Genomic DNA, 19,924 nt, shown 5'->3' on the forward strand with positions numbered 1-19,924 from the left:
AATAAGAACTAAAAATAAATCGATGTCAAATTAAGAAACTTTTTTTCTTGTTGAGGATAGTATTGGTAGCTGGTAGCAAGTGTTACGATAAATAGGCATAGATTCTGAATTGAAGATGCAATGTCTCATCTAGTTATAAATATACAATGGAAGTTTAGGTTATTTTATATACCTTGTATATCATGATTACAGTGATGTCTATGGAATAATAGATAGTAAATTTTGTGCTTAAATATTACACAAATTTGGGGGCAATTTAAGATGTAATTAGACTGTACCTAATGGAAGAAGACTGGTTTCTGGCTATCGAATAAATTCTTGTGAAATTGAAATTTGTTTACATTAGTAAAGACTTGTCAAAAAATTAGTAGGTTAAGCAACATACTATATGGTACTGGTATGTATTCTGCTATTTTGTAATTATATAAACTATTTTAATATTTACGATAATTACAGGTCTGACAGATCTTGCCCTTCTTCTTTTCTGTAAATGAACTTTTATATCCATTCTATGTTCTATATAGCAAACTAATGAAAATGAAGCAGTATCATTTTGTATTTCACTTAACCACTTTTCAGAAACCATGATACTCTACTTAATGTTTTACATCCATATTTTAGTGGGCTAAGAATATTTGATATTCAATACTAATTCTTTTTACGTATTACTTATAAGTAAATTATATATATTAAATCGAGTACTTGTTTGCAGCTTTTTTTAGCATCTAAAAAGTTTTACATTAGTTACGTATTTCACTAGTGTATTATTTCTTATCTTATTGTATATGTTAGGAACTTTCTGGATTTTCTTAGTCCTGTTAATTGTTAAAAAAGTATACAACCTAAGATAAATAAACTAAAAATATAAATTACCACTAAACATTACACTGTTTTAAATATTTCACTATCATTCCACCACCTCGATCCATCCTCCATGGGAAAACAACAATTTCATTTTCTGAACGCATAAATACCGAGCAACGAATATTGTCTAATCTCATTGTTGACACAATTTCGAGATAATCTTTACAAAGCCAGATCTATTATCCAAGCTAGATCGAGATCAATTATATTAAATGAATTTCAGCAACAAAACACTTTTGCTATCACTTTCGAAATCATACAGAAATATCTATGATCATTGGCATAACAAAATATTTTGGTATGGGGAACCATGGCCTCTTACTTCTGATAATTTAAAAAAACCTTTCAAGGACCTCAGTGTCAGCATGTTGTCCAATGTATCTTAGGAGACAACAATTTTCTAAGGGGCTGACTCCCTATTACCCTGTAGTTATGCCTGTGTAATGCGTTCTTTAATTGGTTCCTTGGCAAGCAAACATCAGACATCAGTTTTATGGTAGTTTGACTTTTCATGTTTATCTTTCATTGTTAGCCATATGAGAAATTGTATTGCATTTTTCAAACGGAACTATAGGATTTTCCTTTACATAAAATTTAAAACGTTTAGCATAATTGTGGCTAAAGTTTTCTTTCGAAATAATAATCTATGATAATTGTATGTAAAAGATAAATTCGAAAGTGTACAACGAGTCCAGATTTAAATCTTAGAATAAAAAATATTAAACATCTTTTGCCATGTTTCAATCCTAATATTTCGATGTTTTTTCGAATGTTGTATTTAAGATTTTTGACCATCTATATCTATACGGATTCCTTTGTCTTTTTGATAACTCCAAAGAAAGTCCAATGGATTGAAATTACATTATCTACATCACTTCTTGAATCAGACGACTTGGAAACATGATGAGTTGAAAATTACTTATGAGAGAATATTCGTAGTTTTCATGAAGAAAAATGAACCTGAATAGTATTTGGTTTTCATAACTATACTTGCCATAGATAATTTATGAGAGATGTCATATCCTCGAGAACTAATTTGTACAATAATAGCATCTATAGATAAAAATTTGAAATACAAATAGTCACAAAGTATAGTTATATTAAAACTTTCCTGGTCACCCTTCTCTCTTTGAAAAGCCCTATATCCTTATTTCCAGTTGGAATTGTATCTAACATATATAGTGTTTCTGCCAATTTCAAGCCAAAGTAGTAAAATTTCCCGTATGTAGTTGCCAGAATATCGCCTTCTAAAGCAAGGTGGGAGACCAAGATTTTTGGAACAAGCTGTACATGTAAACAAATTTTGTATCAATACTTACCCGATTATTGTTTATGTACCAAACAAGTATTGCTGATGGACTAGATTTGCCTGATGTACAGTTGCCTTCAACAATTTCTCCAATGGAATATGTGTTCTTGAATCCTCTTAGAATGGGGTCGCTATCAGGGAGGGCTGAAAGTTCAAACAACACTTCTATATCACATATGAAATCTAAAGTACGTTATTGTAGCACGAACAAATATACAGAAACAATGAATATGAGGAATTCGGTGCGAACTTGGGGCTCATTTCGAACTTACCAGGTGAGTGGAATTTTCAAATTAAGCACATTTAACCTTAAGCCGTTATTGAATAATTACTATTGTTGCTTGTTTTTATACGCAGAGTGCGAATTTCCTGGGGGGAATAAGGGAAAATTCTCCAATTCACATTTTTGGAAGAATAACTTCACTCTCATTAGATGATACATTTATTTGCAAGTATTGAGTATAGTAGAGACCTAGGTATATGAGCTTTTGATATGCGGAATTCGAATAATGTTACCTACTTGCACGAATTAAATCTGTTGAATGCAAAACGGACAGGATAACTCTTTTATAAGTGTAGAATGTTTATACTTGGAAGACGGAGTCTTTTTGATACTTAGTAAACGAATATTATATTCACCAATACGAATTTGAAAGAGTTAACTCACGGCTACATGCTGATCAGTTTTGATATTTCACCTTTCCCCAATGTCCATGCGTCTGCTCCATAAAGGGCCACGCTCCATACCAGTCTCTTAAAAAATCGTTTACGGACGTCCAGCGACACATTTCTTGATGTTAGTATTCCTCTTTTCCTATAGAATGCTTGTTTAGCCTTCCTTTGGCGTGGGAGGCCCGGGTTCGATTCCCGGCGGGAGCTCATGTGGTTTGGATTCCACGTTAATCAGTAGGTCCACGTCTCATATAGCCTCACTGCTGAACGGGACGTAAAACTCAAAATCAACTCAACTCAACTCAGCTTGTTTAGCCTGCGCTATTCTGGAAATTACGTCTTTTTCACTTCTTCCGTTTGAGGATATTAGACTTCCTAAATAGGGGAAAGTCTTAACGTCTTTGATTTTCTCTCCACCTAGCCATACATTTGCCTTTTCCTGTTTGCTCTTGTGCACTTTATCACTTTGGTTTTCTTTTTATTCATCTTTAATTTGCAAGTTTTCTCCAGTTGGTCGTTCAAGTTTGAAAGTGCTTCCTAGAAGTCCTCATAGTTCTCCGCCATCAATACTATGTCATCAGCAAACCTTATTGTGCTGAAAACCTGACCATTTACTTTTACAGCTTTCTTGCCTAACTCCTTTACTTATTCCTGCTTCCTTTTGATCCCTTTCTATAACAGCCGTCCGGTTCCTATAAAGTTGGTATATTATTCTTCTGTCTCTGTAATCCACTTTCAGATTCTTCAACTCTCTGAACATGATGTTTCCATTTACGTTGTCAAAAGCTTTCTCTTAATGCTATCACAATTTTTTTGTTTATTCTGATGTGCTGTTCCTTATCAACCGTGGACTCAGTATTGCTTCCTTGTTCCCTTTTCCTCCTGATTCCAAACTGGTCCTCCGATAGCTGTTCTTCGATTTTCCCTTCTATTCGTTGTGCGATAATTGTGCACAGTATTTTTGATGCGTGAGAAAGCAAACTTAGAGTACTGTGTTCGTCGCATTTCCGTGTGCCTTTCCTCTTCGGGATAGGGAACAATATGTTTCTCTCGAAATCTCTTGGTATTTTTCCGGAGATGTACATTTCATTAATAAGATTAAATAGTTCCTTCTCTGTTGCTATTGCGAGATTCTTAATCATTTCCATTGGTATTTGATGTATCAATGAGGCTTTACCATGTTGAATTTTCTCCAAAGCATTGTCAAATTCGCACTGTAAAATTGATGGTCCTAATTTATTTTCATCAACGTCTTCTTCCTTTTCTATTTCTTCTTCGTTCACTCTGTTTCCTCTGTAGAGGTCTTCAATGTATTCATTCCATCTTCTTGTTATCTGCTCCTCTTCTATTGGCGTTGTTCCGTCTTTGTCTATGATAATGTCTGTGTTTTTGTTTTTCTCACCAAACTGTTTTAACCTTATTATATGGCGTTTCTGCATTGCCTTTGACTATATTTTTGTCACTTTCTTTGCACAAGTTGTTTAAAAAGTTTTCTCTGGTCTTCTTTACTTCTCTGTTGATGTGATTTCTGCACCTTCTGTATTCCTCTTCTTTTTTTGTTATCTTGAACTGTCTTGTTTTCTCCATCATTTTCAATATTTCTGCTGTTATCCAGGGTTTATATTGGGTTCTCGTTTTTCTTCCTATATGCTCGTTGGAAGCTTTGTAATCCCTGCTTTCATGGCTTCCCATTTTGAGTCGATGTCATCACCTGCTAAATCTACCATAGACGTCTCTTTGTTGCATTTGCAAATTCCTTTTTCATGTTTTCATCTCTTCTTAGCTTGATTGTTCCATCTTTTTTTTTTTTTTTTTGGTGCTATCACTCGTTTCCTCTTTAGTCGTAATTCACTCTTAATTAAAACTAAATTATGGTTTGAGTCAAGTCAACGTCTGCTCCTGGGTAACTCTTACTGTTTTTCAGTTGATTTCAAAGTATGTAGTCTATTTCGTATCTTTCCTTGTCTACTGGTCTTGTCCATGTGTATCTTCTTCTTAGTGGTTGCTCGAAGAGAGTGTTCGTTACCGTCAGATTATTGCTTTTGCAGGACTCAACTAATCGTGCACCTCTCACATTCCTTTCTCCTAGGCCGAAATTCATAGTTACATTCTCTTCTTCGCTTTCACCGACTACTGCGTTCCAGTCACCATGATGATTATATTGTCCTGGTCTTGAACTTTCATCAATACTACTTCTATTTGCTCATTAGTTTCTTCTACTTCCTCATCTGTGTAGCTTGAGGTAGGTATATATACTTGAATTATCGTTATATTCCTCGATTCGGTTGCTATCTTCAACATTACTATCCTTCCATTGTATCTCCAGCTGCCTGTAACTTTCTGTCCTATCTTCTTATTCAAGACAAAACCGACTCCTGCTGTACCGTTCACAACTCCTGAGTAAATAATTCCGAAGTCCCCGCTCCACATGTCTCCTCCATCAGGCCATCTAACTTCGCTGATTCCCAAGATATCTATCTTCATGCGTTCCATTTCTTTCTTCAGGTTTTTCAGTTTTCCACACTATAGCAGGGATCTCACATTCCAGGTTCCTATTCTGGTGTAGTAGTAAACAAAATGCTATCCAAAGAACTTTTCGGAAGGATACTTCGTGCTTCTTTTTCGTGCAAACTTGAGCAATTCTCGCATAGTAGAACAGTGTTACAACAATAGGTTTGTGGCAGAACGGGCCATTGTTAGTGTTACAATAAAGCATTACACACAGTAGTCTCCCACGACTTACAAGATTCAATAAGGGTATTAGTAAGATCCACGATATAGTGGCCCGTAAGGACTCACTATCACAACGTCTTATTGTCAAAAAATCACGTGTGACCCAACCAACGAGCAAAACCATCACAAATTGAGACTGCAATTTGTACGCAAGGTCAGTATACAAGCGTTAAACTACGGCATATAGCGTAGCGAAAGAACAAGGACACCAGGCTGTACGAGCGCCATCTAGCTCTTGGTCACTGAAAATTTGTTATGATAAATAAAGCACAAATTACAGTCTAAACGTTCCGGCCATCGCCTGTTGCAGTGTTCATGAAAAAGAATGATGTAACATACTGGATGAATGAAAAGAAGTATTTTGAAAGCTTGTATATTACTATTGGTTTTTGTTACTAAGGCAAATCGTATCGCATATCGGATCTCAAAATTCGTAAGTAAGAGAAAATATTATGTGTTGTTTGCCACGGTATTGTTCTTTCTGGCTTATCATGTACCACAATCGTGAAGATTTATACAAAATCGACTCATAAGCTAAGGGTTGCCAGATGACCATATTATAACAATCAAATCTATTATTTTTATAAACAGAATACATACAATGCAAACTGTCCCAAGCACGGTATTCAATTACTGCGCTATCGGCTGTTAACGCCACAGTTAAATTTATTCAAGGTGAGTTTAAGCACTCGATATAATAATTTGTTTGCTTAGAAACTCTCCACATTCATTTTCAAAATTGATATGGCGTACAATTTGTTTGTGTTCGACTGTGTAGCCAACATTAAACCTAGGCATAGCATCAGAACTACTCATAAGAAGGTAGCAATCCCGACAAATGGGGATCCTGACCTTCTTCAGGGGGTGCGATATTTTTTTTTAATATTTCATAGCCTTTCTAGAGATCAAATTAAACAAAATTAGATTTAAAAATATGGATTTAGCGATGTTTTAAATAAATTTGGTGAGAGGAGGGAAATTTTAGTCTATTAGTAATACAAGAATTTAGTGATTTTTCTATTGTTACTTGCCTCACACAAAGAGCTCTCTAGTGGCTAAGCGGTTAGCGTATACGCTTTTGGCGTGGGCGATTCGGGTTCGAAACTCAGAGGGAGCTCATGTGGTTCAGATTCCACAATGCAGAACGAACTCTAAATCAAGTCAATCCCAGAGAGATTATTAAAATACAAGGGTCGACAATCCCTCCATAGCCTATCTGAAACAAAATGGAATGTGCACGAACTGGAGTGGGTTTGAGTTAAGCACAACATTCAGCAGCAGACTATAAGGTCTAGGACTACAGCTTAACATGGTTTTCGATCAACATGAGTTTGCACTGGCAATCGAAACTAGGTCACCCACACCAAAGGCACGTACGTTATCATCACAGCCACAAGGGAGCCCTGTGTACGAATTGAAACAAGTAAAACCTATGGCAGAAGTAAACGGACAGATTATGTTCCTCTAAGTTAGAACCATTAATTTTCTCGCAAATTTGAAGGTAAAATTTAGACCATATAAATGTAAAAGGTTGAATCTCGCAATCGAAATATAACTCATTTGATACTGAACAACTCCCAGAAGAAAGCAAAGAAGAACAATTTAAAATATTGGCTTTTTGATGTAATAGTACATAAGATCGGTCTCAGGTGGATTCTCGGTGTACAGAAATGAGAAATATTTGCTTAACTTTTCAAGCAATTCTGGCAGTGACGCAATCAATAAATTAATTACAATTTATTCTGATGACTTTAATTATACAGTACGACATAGACTTTCAGTAGTTCAACGTTCTCTGTTCTACATACAAGCTTCCTAAACTATGCAACGAAATGTCACATAAACCCATAGACTTAATTAATTCTGAAGCTGCATATAACTCTTTAGTAAGACGTCATTTACTGGATAAACTTTAGTCAGCTATTTGTCAACCTTCCTGTTATTACTTACACAGTTATTTATTATTATTATTATTATTATTATTATTATTATTATCGTATTGTGTTTCATCTCTAGATTTGTTAGATATGCCAGTGTAAACTGGCGTTCAGCTGCAGTAATTTCCTTGCGCAAAGTGGGTTTTGTGGTGGACAAACACTGTGTGCGTGAGTTTTCTGGGGTTCTTTTTGCACCCACTTTTTTCATTACACTATTTTTCATTCGTTCTTATCATTACCATATCATTTTGCCTGCACGACATAATCGTGGGACATAATATTGAAATATTCCATTTCATGTTTCTTAAGTATATAAAACCCAGTTCCTTAATCGCGTAGCATAGCGAAAAACATAACATTATGTAACAGGAAGTAACATTAAGAACTCCATTAAAGAGAAAATGCAATGATATCAGTTTACTAAGCTATTGAGATATTAATGACGTTTTGTATTCATTTGTTTGCAACATAATGTTCTCTTTCAGCAGTGAGTCTAATGATACCCAAAGGCGAGAAGATTTACCACTTGTTCGAGAGGATCAAAAACCGAGGTGTCTGGCAACCCTTCCTTTTACTCCAGATGTGTCTGAATTTTCACGATAATGAGATATGATAAGATCAGAATTCAAATACTGTGGCAAAATCGTGGCAAGCAACACAAAAATCGAGTCGTGGCAAACAACACGCCACCAGAGAAAACGCAAACAGTTAATTATGGTTACAACCAAGTAATTTATATTCTATTCCCAATTTAAATAGGCGAAATATCATCATTATATTGCGTTGACACTCTCTGTGTGGAATTGCACCTGGGCAAAGCTTCAAGCCAAACAGGAAAAAATGTCGCCTTTACGTATGGTAACTACAAGTGGTATTTATCGATTTTCTTTCAAGAGTATTTCCATTAAAAGTCCAGATGCCAATCCCATTAATTACTGTGCTTTTGGAAGCTTCAAATAGCATCTTTTATCACGTCCAATTCACACGATAAATGACTTCTAGAAAGCCTGTAAGCACAAGTAGGAAAATATACCTATCGTACAGCTGCAATGAAATCTATTGCAATGGAAACTGTGCTACGTTGTCTCGCAGTAGTCACAATAGTGGTTATTACATCAACCATGATGGACGGTGGCGTAGTGCTATATCTTCTAAGGTAAGCAACAATTTCAATTTGTGGAGATGGATCAGCATCTGTATATAGTTTTGCCGGAATCGATTTTCCGTGAGAGCTTATATGGTTTGAAACACACATTAAACTGTAGGTCTATGTCACATGCAGACTAGGTACTGAAAATCAAATCAAACACGCAACCAACTTTTGAAAATTTAACCCTAAAGAGTGTGGTTAGAAATTGTAAATCAATCATTTCCAACAGGAAGATTGGATGATGTAGGAACACAGTTTTGCGATTGGAGAAGGGACAGACATAACAGGTGGAATAAATAAGGGAAAATGACAATGTAGAGAAATGGAATTAAGTATTGGAAGTGTATAAATAAGTCATGTATCCACGAGTTATGCAAAATCGTAGACATCATCATCGATTCTCTTCTTTGTCTGTCACCACTGTTTTTTATCGACGTAAAGTTACGTAGGTGTAAAGATGCAAGGACTCGAAAAAAAAACGGCTTTTTTTAAAAAAAACTCGGTTTTTTCTGCTTCGCTTTTTTGCTTGGGAAATTTTGGGCTTTTTGCAAAATTCTGCTTTAAATTGATAAAGCACACTTTGTTTCGCTTCTCTATAACACAAAAAGTCATTTAATTAGTGGTTGATGCTGATAATAATATAAAACCTTGAAAATAAACCATGAATTTCGAAAAGATATTTCAAACAATTTTACTTCAACATATTTACATTACGAATTCCAAAGGATTAACCAATGTATATAATAAGAAGTTTTTAATTTCCTATATACAAAAGTAAGCAGAGTTGGCAAGAACCATGGTTGTTTTTGGAAATGACGAAAACCCGTTTCTGGAGGGATGTTTAAACCAGGCTTTTTTGGTTTAATCAGGTTTTTTGATTTAGATATTTTGCTTTATGTGTTTATATTACATATTCACAAAAATAAGTTTGTTTCGCCTTGGTGTTGTTATGCAACAGCGGGGTTATGCTGGAAGAAGTCCCATAAGCTTAAAGAAGTCCGGTCAGTAAATGTCTAAAATTGAGAAGCTCCCGCCCTAGCCATCGGGAAAATCCCGTCATTACTTGAAATGTAAAACAATAATGGGAAAATCCTGTTATTGCTTTGCATGTAAAATTTAAAGGTCAACGTATCATAATCAGTACGCTAAAACTGAGGTATTAAATTATAAATTTAGTACAGATACGTAGATATCATGGAAAGTCCAATCCAAGCTAATGTTGGAAGCTACGTAGGCAATCGATAAATTTTGCCAATTTCTATCAATATATTTAAGTAATCTTGGCTTCTTTATAAAACAACAGGCATTTAGGCATGCAGAAATATACAATTTGGTTTCGTTTCGTATGTTTAGGCTTAACATCCTTACGTAATGCCGAGATTATCAAGGAGAAGACTTTCGCTTAAAATGACATCCGAACCGCTACTTGGTTTACGCATGAAAGAAGGGTTGTGGTTCGACCGAGAACACCTTGATTAAAAGGTGAAAGGGAAATAAAACTAATGCAGGTAGTTTGATATGTGGAAACGTCACCATGAAGTTCACACGATTCGCATTTTTCGTTCTTTTTATTTTTTGGGTTTAAACCAGTTATTAAAAAAAAAGTTGGTGTAAACCAGCCAACCCTAAAAGTTAACACTTCTTTTTTTTTTTTTTTTTTAAAAAAAAAAAAAGATACATAAATAACTAGCAAAATTGTATGTAGTATTTTTACTTCAAAATATTCCATACCCTCTTTTTGAAACAAAATAAAATTAAAATAAAACATAAGAGAAATATTAGGCTGCACATCTAGAGCGTTTGGTTCTGTATATTCTTGAAATTCTACAGTTAAGTTTTATATAACCACCATCACGGTTTACCCAATCCTCAAGTTTTCTTAATTTTTAACAAGAGGGATTCAACATATCATTACGGAACTCCCCCCTCCCCCCAAAAAAGGAGTACGGAATATATTTAAGTTAAGCTAAATACAACTGCACAACATACATGACTGAGTGGTTAGCTTTTGCGCTTCTATCGGGAAGTCCGGGATTCAACCCAACATTCGACCATTCTGACAAAGCTTTTCTTCATTCCATCTGTGAATGTAGAAATAGTGCGTGTACTGTGAGTTGGCCGACTTCCTTTCTTATTGTTTTTAAATCGTTATTATTACTAATTACCAGCAGTGACGGTTTTGCGAAGGTTAAGGGGGCAGTCTTTTGGACTGAAGCCTGTTCCCCAAAATTACGGAATGTCTGCAACAAACGAAATATCTATAGTTATGCCTTTACTCATAAACTTTAAGCTCCCGTCAAATAAAAATTACGAATGTTTAGAAAAACTAAACATTAGTAAGAAAACCAACTCCCAAAATACTTTTCTAAATCCGCCACTGATTCTCAGTATAAAATGATCCGGAAGATTATTGCTAAACATATAAATGAAACGAAATATTAGTTATGCCTGTACTCATAAACTTCAAGCACCTCCCAAATAAAATTAGGACTTTTTAGAAAACGAAACAATCAGAGAAACCCCTCCTAAAGTACTTTTCTAAATCCGCTACTGATTATTTGTATAAATTGGTATTCAAGGTTGTGTCTGGAAAATTATTGCTAAATTACTGCACAGCTACATTGTAACAGAAATGTGGAAGTACGGTTTGACGGATATATTGAAAACGTACGCTTTGACGCATATATAGAAAACGTTAGTTTAACTTTTGCGCTAGAAGCTAGAGTACTAAGTTCTTGAAAATGAAACACGGGTGACAAATTGAAATGATCTAGAGAAGAAAAAAATGTCGATAACTCAAAACTTAAAATAAAGTTAAATAGCCTCTAAAATTGCCCTCAAATACTACATTCTTCATGTTAGCCTTAATTCGTAAAACATGTGCTCCATCCATCTTGATGGTGAATTTCAGAGCGAAATATCGCATTTAAATCATGGAATTCTTATCTAACTATAGAATATACTATAAGAAAGCTATTTAGATAGAAAAATCATGAAAATGAAAAATGCCAAAATTTCCAAAATTCTCGTTTTTTTCCCTTTTATGTGAAAAAACCATCGATCCAAAAAAGCTGGCTTTTTTGCATCTCTACGTAGTTGACCCCCCTTTTTTTATATAGCTGTTTAGTTTGCTGAAAATGATAACAGCAAACGAAGATTCATTGACTATCCAGTTACTAATGACTGGTCTAAATTAACATGGGGGAACCATAGAGGGAAACCTGTCTTTTGGTCATTTGGTGATAAACGCAATCAAGTTAGTACAATGAGTTTTATGATGCAAAGATTAGATATTATATTTCATCTACTTGCTCGAATTTCTTAAATTCCACTCTCAAATAGAAAGACGAATTCAATGTCTCAAACGCAGGTAAAAGACAGATTAGATACAAGGGTAATCTTAACTTGTAAATCCTTGCAAGAATCACAAGTTTAACACAATTTACCAATACTGGATGGGACCAAATCTCTGCTAGGATGATAAAACATGATATGTACACCTATCAAAATTTTACAGGAAAGTATATTAGAATATCTTTAAAATAAATTAAAAGTACTTTCAATTCACTACTAACAACGAAATACACACTGCCAAACAAAGAACTATTAATTAATCCAATATCAACTTTTGACAGCTTGAAAATATCAGTGTGACCGACTACCGAAGCAAAAATGTCAAAAAGCCATCAAAACGTGATATATCATATTTTGCCATCCTCATGTAGAAATCGTCTCTCTACTATTGCCATTATTATAACCACCAATGAATCAGAAAGATCTTACGTTGAGAAACAATTGCAACATATATGTAACTAGCTTTACAACAAAATATAAAATTGAATAACAATAAGATTTCTTACCCACTACATTCATTTTGTACTCTGCGCTGACAGTTGTAAATGGTATGTCAGAAGAAACCTCACAGACGTAAGTACCACTACTATTAAAAGTGAGATCCTGAAGTGTCACTTTTGTCATCCCAGATTGTGATTTCTATGGATAAAAGATTAAAAGAACGACAAAAAACAAAGCTATAGTTACAAATGAAACAATTAAGTACTTACAATAAGACTAGATCACTTGAATTTGAACTACAGTACGTATAATCAGAGTGGAAAATGCGTTTATCACTACTGATTTAGTTATCGGGTGTTATATTTGTATAGTCCATGAATACATAGCAGTATATTATTATTATTATTATTATTATTATTATTATTATTATTATTATTATTATTATTATTATTATTATTATTATTATTATTATTATTATTATCTTATATCTATTTTAATAAAAACGTTATGATATGCTTTTTCATATGCGAAAACACATCACAGAAATCATTAAAATTGAAGACGTTCGCCTTCATAACCGATTGTCTAATCTGCGTGCCTTCTGTGCAAGTGATCTGTTATTTTATTCCTGAAGGTAGTAGTTATATATATATATATATATATATATATATATATATATATATATATATATATATATATATATATATATATATATATATATATATATATATATATATATATATATATATATATGTGTGTGTGTGTGTGTGTGTGTTTGTGTAAACCTGATTATTTATTTGGATTCCACTTTGATCAATATTTTCTCTCTCGTACAGCCATAAATCCAGAAAGGGAAGTTATTTTTAATCCACCAACTAAACTGGAGAAGTGCGTTGAGCTATATTTAAATGTAAGTGAGAATAAGATCCAACACTTGGACTTACATATGACAAACTCTGCTGGACCTGTGCAGTTTCTATTGATAAGAAATTTGATTCTTTTTACACATTTGATTTACTTCAACACATTCCAAATAAGTATTTGTTTCATTAGATTAAATCATTTGGTTAGACTAGATTGACGATGAATTTGCCTGTCAGTCTCTCTTTCCTACCTCGCATTCAAAATAAGAGATTTTACTCTTGCTTTGTTTCCATTAGAAAAATGTCAACTATATGTCAAGTTTATGCATAAGTGAAAACATTTCTTAACAGGGGCATATACCCTTGGTGCTGACGTCTTCATTTAAAATATAACCAATCATTAATTCATGAGAAAATGTTCGCTGTATTCAACACATGATAATCTAACAAATAATTAGTTTAAATTAACCATAGTATCAAGTTACCTACATCTACTGAGACTTTAGAGATCAAAACTAAGAAGACATGTACCATTTTGTTATATACAGGGTGCGGCACGTAAAACCGGCCCGTCGTAATATTCTGGTATATTGTGTTTTTGGCAACACGTAAATAATCTACCTTCCTACCAAGAGATGATGTGTCGAGGTCGGGTCGACTTACGTGACCTGCAGCAGTCACGTGCAGCCGCAGCCAGTGAAACTTGTCGAAACCAGTTGAGAAAAAGGCCTCGTTGTGTTAAGCCGGGTGAGTGTCAGTGTGTGATAATGCCGTATTCGATACCCGAGCGTGTTGCCATTGTTGAAGGGTTCATTCTCACTGGATCTTTTGTGAAAACAAAGAATTTGTTTCGGGAGAAATTTCCAGGACGTTCTGTGCCTGCAAAAAGCACCATTCAGGAATTGATTGAAAAATGGCGGCGTACAGGATCGGTTCAAAATGCTCCCAGGAACAGACGACCATCTGTCTGCACACCTGAATTAAAGATGCAGGTGGAGGAGATAATGACAAGAAGTCCTCGAAAGTCAACCAGGAGATTGAGTCAACAGGTTCATGCGAGTGAGAGAAGTTGCAGACGTGTTTTAAGGGGACTGAAGTTAAAACCGTACCGGATAAGTGTTGTGCAAGAACTCATCATGAGTGACGAGGCGTGGTTCCACCTGTCTGGGTGCGTAAATTCCCAAAACAACCGGTATTGGTCGACAGAAAATCCACACGCAATCCACCAGGTACCCTTGCATGATGAGAAGATTGGTGTTTGGTGTGCCATTTCCACCACACGCGTTATTGGGCCCATTGAGACGACAGGGACAATTCTCTTTGAGACGACAGTGAACAGTGACGTGTATATGGGAATCTTGGAGGAGTTTTATACACACTTGACCGAAGAGAAGCGTCAGTTGTTACTTTCAGCAGGACGGTGCAACATGCCACACATCAGCTGCATCATTGTCCCTTGTGCATGAGATGTTTACACCAGAGAGGACAATCAGCAAAGGCTTGTGGCCTCCTCGGTTACCAGACTTGTCCACGTGTGACTTTTACTTATGGAGACTGTTAAAGGGAAGAGTATACGAAACAAATCCACACACAATTGAAGAACTCAAGACCAGGATCAAGGATGTCACCAATAGCATTACAACACAAGAACTGACAAGGGTATATATGAATCTCCTCAATCGTGCTCACATGTGTGTTGAAGTGGGCGGAGGACACTTTCAGCACCTACTGTGAAGGCTGCTGTGAAGGTGAGTAGTCATATTCAATACATTACATTTCATTTATGTGTTGTAGTTAATCATATTCAATACATTACATTTCATTTTATGTGTTCACTTTACGGGCCGGTTTTACGTGCCGCACCCTGTATATATAAACTTCTGGCTTTTTTCCATCACACTACATTCCTGTCTCTATGAAGCTTTGGTTGCTTCTGGTCAGAAGAAATTGTGATACGTCCTTGATAAGTGATACATGCTTGAAATAAATGATACCGACAGTACCAAGTCCAGCCTACAAGGTGAAGCATTTCTAAGCTTTCTCAATTTCTAACAGGTCGTTAAGGATGTATGCGACCTGGCGTTGTCAATGTGGTATATTGCACCTTTTCTGATGATCAGTTCCAGTCATTTCTTTTGAATTGCTAGGCTAATTTTGTTAACAGTACAAGTCCGAGTCTATCGTTCTGCCAGGCAGCAGGAGTTCTGATGCACAATGTCCTTCCAGTACCACCAATACCACCATAACCTTTCTAGATGTCAGTGTGGGCTTTGTCGCAGGCAATGGAGCTTCTCTTTGCTTCGACTACGATCTTTTTGGACATTGTTATAGTAGGCTTCCACTTTTCATCACTCATAATCAACTGCTTCAGAAATGGCTGTAGTTTGTTATAGTTCATAGTGATTCACAGATAGAAGTTCGCAAGTGTAAATGTTTATGACTTGAATCACGGCTTTCTGTAGCCAGCTTCCTTCAAATGGTTTAACACTGGTTTAATGATGGATGTTTGGGTCATTAGTGATATCATGATTGCTTACATCCCGGTCTTCCTCGATTTTTACCAGAATATCATCCACTTTAACTAATTAGTCATTCACTGCGAGGAGCATCTTAGACATCGAAAATTCCAAAACAAAAGCGACTGAACCTTTTTTTTTTTTTGCCTTTGATAAAGTATCTTGTCCACAAAAAGCACAAATTTCTTCGCAAGTCAAAGTAGCATTTGTTCCTTTATCCAAATAAAATTGTAAAATATAGCGCAGTTTTAAAAGTTCACTGATTTTTAAGGCGCCATACCTTACGTCTGATTATAAAAATTTCAACACTCTTTACACATCTACTAACTGTAATTACTATCTATCAAATTACGACCTGACAGGTTGTGATTCATTTACACTGAAATTTTCGACCCTAATGCTATCTCGTGTGCAAAAGTCTTAATACTTTTTAATAGACCTGATATTAATACATTTTTCATGTTGTTACGGACCATATATTAATTAAAGAACATTCTGATCTTCTAACAATATGGTCATCCACTTGTGTTTATGCATAATATTTGTTAAATTTCTTCTTCGAAGCCTTTCTCCCAGTTAGCTGGGGTCTGACTTGTCGGATTGCTGTTTTCCACTTGTTTCTATCTTGTGTCACATCCACTTTGATATCACAGTGGACCGTTGGTAACATTGTTTCCAAACTTCTTCTTTGGCCGGCCTCGCACTTCTTTTCTCACTCAGTTCTATAGCACCTACTCTCTGAGCTACATGTCCGAAGTCCCTACATGCTGAAACCATCTCAGTCACTTTTCTTGTAGTTTTTTTTTTTCATTACTGGTCTCACCTTTACTGTTCCCTGGATCACCTCATTCTTAATTCTGCCCTTCTGCAGCACTCCACACATCCACCTCAACGTCTTAATCTCCGCAACATGAACTTCTGTTACTATCTCTTCTTCGTCGTGCAACATTCTGCTCCGTATAATAAGACAGGTCTCACTATTGTTTTTCGAACTTTTTCTTTAAGGCGTATTGATACCCTACGGTCACACAATACTCCTGTCACTTCTTTTTATTTTGTCCAACAGCTACTAATTCTGCTGTTTACTTTTTCTAATACTCTTGAATTTTAATGCAGTATTGATCCCAAGTTCTTACATTTACTCGTCATTATCACCTCTTCGTATTATTACAGTCACAATTACATTCTTTTGCTGAGAAGGCAATGTAAATATTCTGTCTTGATTTTCCTAACTCTAAGACCTTGACTATCCGTAATATTTGTTTAATTTGCTAGCACGAATTTGTAACGAAATACTTCAGGGAAAAAGATCTAGAGACAATAACATAAAAGCAACTATACTACGAAGGGATGATTGATTTTTCACACGTATAGTTTAAGCAAATAATATTTTCTGATAATCATTGAAATTGCAAACACTTAGTATTGAAAACTATCTAATAATTTGAAAGACATGAACAGGTGCGGAAACTATAATCAGTGGGAAAATTTTAAACTACAAAGTAATTGACTGATTACGTAGTATTATCTTAAAATGTTACAGTTTACTCTAGTACCCCTAATTGCAATTTCACCGGAAGTTACTTTAATGTTCAAAATCCCTGTAGAATATTCTAAAACGTTGTGTTTGTTCCATTTAGTTAACTGAATCATTCCTAGCTCCATCAACAACATTGAGAATTCTGTTTGTGAATACGACAAATTCAATCCACTTTTTTTTCATTTCAATGTTTCCTTTTCCTCTTTTTGATTGCATTTGTCCGAAGCTCTTCAACTATAATATTGTCGTAGAATGCTTTGTGCTTTCACCACTCGTGAATTATAATTCACTCATCAGGATGTTAAATAGTCAATATCTTCAAGATATTTTATTCAATTTTCATGAATTAACATTTATCTTAGGTTTGATATGATTTGAGTTTAGCGTCGCTTTCAAGAGCGAGGGTATATATGTTCACCTATACCTTAACGTGGGACCTAAAGCATATGAGATCCTACCGAGAATCGAACCCGGGTCTCCCACGCCAAAGAACATCTGTTTTAGGTAACGTCGTGTTTATTTTAATACATAACTGTTTCTGACGACCTACAGCCATCGTCAGGAATACTTGTATCTTATTATACTCTTCGTATAATACTAGGGGTGAGAATCTTTTCCTTTGTCTTAATGTCCGCATTGACAATGCCTAGTAGTTATTTTCACAATTATTAGTTACATTAATAATAATGTACATCAAGATCTACAATACTATGATATATTTTAAAAGATAAAGAAAGTAATCATTTATTTAGTTTTTACTCACTTACTATCTAGTATATTTCATATTCCTTACATTATTTTGATTTTTTCCAACAGACCCAGAAGGACACGCTTTATAAAAACGAAGGCTGCAGATTTCCTGCCCCTGATACAGACACTGTATGATTGCATGTTAGGATGTTATGATCCGATTATAATTAGAAGATAATGGAAAAGTTAGTAGAAACTTTTCTCGTGTTTGTGAACCAATATTTTATCAGGAAATTAGTCTTTTGATACTAAAATTTTAAGTAAAGTCATTGATTGTTGTTAAGTGAAAGTTGAACCATATTAGGACCAGTTCTAATTTGAAGGTGGGAAATGCAACGTTAAAGAGAATTATAGAGTGCAGAAATCTTGTAATACGTGGGACATCAGAAACACCTTTGAATAAACGGTTGAAAGTTCAAATGTTCAAGAATCTGTTTTCTGATCAATGGATTATGTATTCCAATATCAATCGATTATGTATTTGCTTGGCTCTCGAGATCTGATGTAATAATGACAACTAATCTGCAAGCAGTGACATGACTGATGAAGTTGGACCTGGTGAAGAAATTAGAAGAAGAATTGGCTAAATGTATTGGCTATACAATTCAATAATTGTCAGTTCAAGTCAAACTATTCTGGATAAACTGTCTTCAAAAAATTGGAAGTTATCGCAATTAACAATCCCCTCAAAATCGCAGATGTAAGTCTATTAAACGCAAGCACGAATTTAGATGCAAGTCTTGTGTAAACCAACAACAAAATGTTGTACCACATTAGAAACTCAATATTTTCGATGCAGAGTTTATTTATACTTTGCAAAGAACTTTGGTGTTAGAAATAAAACTACAAAAGAACAACTAGGTTGGCAGATACGAAATCTAATCTTTTCAAAAATCTACTTGTCATAACATTTTCTCTTTATTTGAATCACCAAAGTAGGATGAAGGAATCACTAGAGGCAACTGTTCGGACATTGAGGTATAAGGAGCTTCTAAAGCATCATCTTTTCTTGGATCTTCTCAAACTATTTATTTGACCTATAAGAACAATTCAGCTGAATAAGTGAATAGTGTTCAGTGATGACGCCAGCTTTAAGTTCCTAGGGGGGCAAAGGAGGGGAAGATACATTTTCGGGGGGGCGGCTATTTGCCATACCAAATATGACATATTTATTAGGTTTGACTTATTTTACATTACATTGTGTATTTCATTGCTGTTTTCATATTAGACCTATATGATTATAAATTAAAGTTATTTCAAGTAAAATTTGCAACTAACAAATAAGTAACGTCTGCACATGAAATATTTTTCAATGAAACTTTTGAAGCCTAAACATAAATTGAATTACTTTCGCGTATGCTACAAGTGACACGTTCGTCTAGTACTATATGCTACGCATCTATCTCTCTCTCTCTCTCTCTCTCTCTCTATATATATATATATATATATATATATATATATATATATATATATATATATACAGAGAGAGAGAGAAAATGAAATCTTTAAGTTTAACGTACCACGTTATGCCGGTTAGGCTAAAGGAGACTGTGATAATGAGAAATGAGTGAAATGGTGGAATGAAGAAAGTGGGAGGAAACGAGAGAACCCCGAGAAAACCCACGAGCACGGTGTTTGTCCACCACAAAGTCCACACGGCGCGAACTGGGATCGAACCAGGACCCCAAGCACTGGAGGTGAACGCTCTACCACTGAGCCACCGCGCCCCCTAAGAGAGAGAGAGAGAGAGACAGACAGACAGATAGGCAGAGAGAGAAAGAGAATTTATGAGGAG

At 35.1% G+C, this 19,924-nt stretch overlaps 1 protein-coding gene and 1 long non-coding RNA gene across 2 annotated transcripts in view; one reads left to right on the plus strand and one right to left on the minus strand.

Annotated features, from left to right (window-relative positions):
* The window catches only part of LOC145668418 (uncharacterized), a 268,390-nt gene that overhangs the window by 56,632 nt on the left and 191,834 nt on the right, over positions 1-19,924 (minus strand). Inside the window, exons 3-4 of the mRNA XM_081736231.1 lie at positions 12,526-12,658; positions 2,184-2,317 (exon numbers count right to left, since the gene is read on the minus strand). Coding sequence (XP_081592357.1) covers positions 2,184-2,317; positions 12,526-12,658 — 267 coding nt within the window. The remainder of the gene's footprint in view (positions 1-2,183; positions 2,318-12,525; positions 12,659-19,924) is intronic.
* LOC145668419 (uncharacterized) lies at positions 151-18,549 on the plus strand. Its single transcript, XR_014128026.1, has 2 exons — positions 151-397; positions 18,196-18,549. It is a non-coding gene; the product is annotated as an uncharacterized LOC145668419 (long non-coding RNA).

The sequence above is a fragment of the Thermobia domestica genome, chromosome 13, assembly GCF_964235325.1.
Source record: "Thermobia domestica chromosome 13, izTheDome1.hap1.1, whole genome shotgun sequence".
Taxonomy (NCBI): domain Eukaryota; kingdom Metazoa; phylum Arthropoda; class Insecta; order Zygentoma; family Lepismatidae; genus Thermobia; species Thermobia domestica.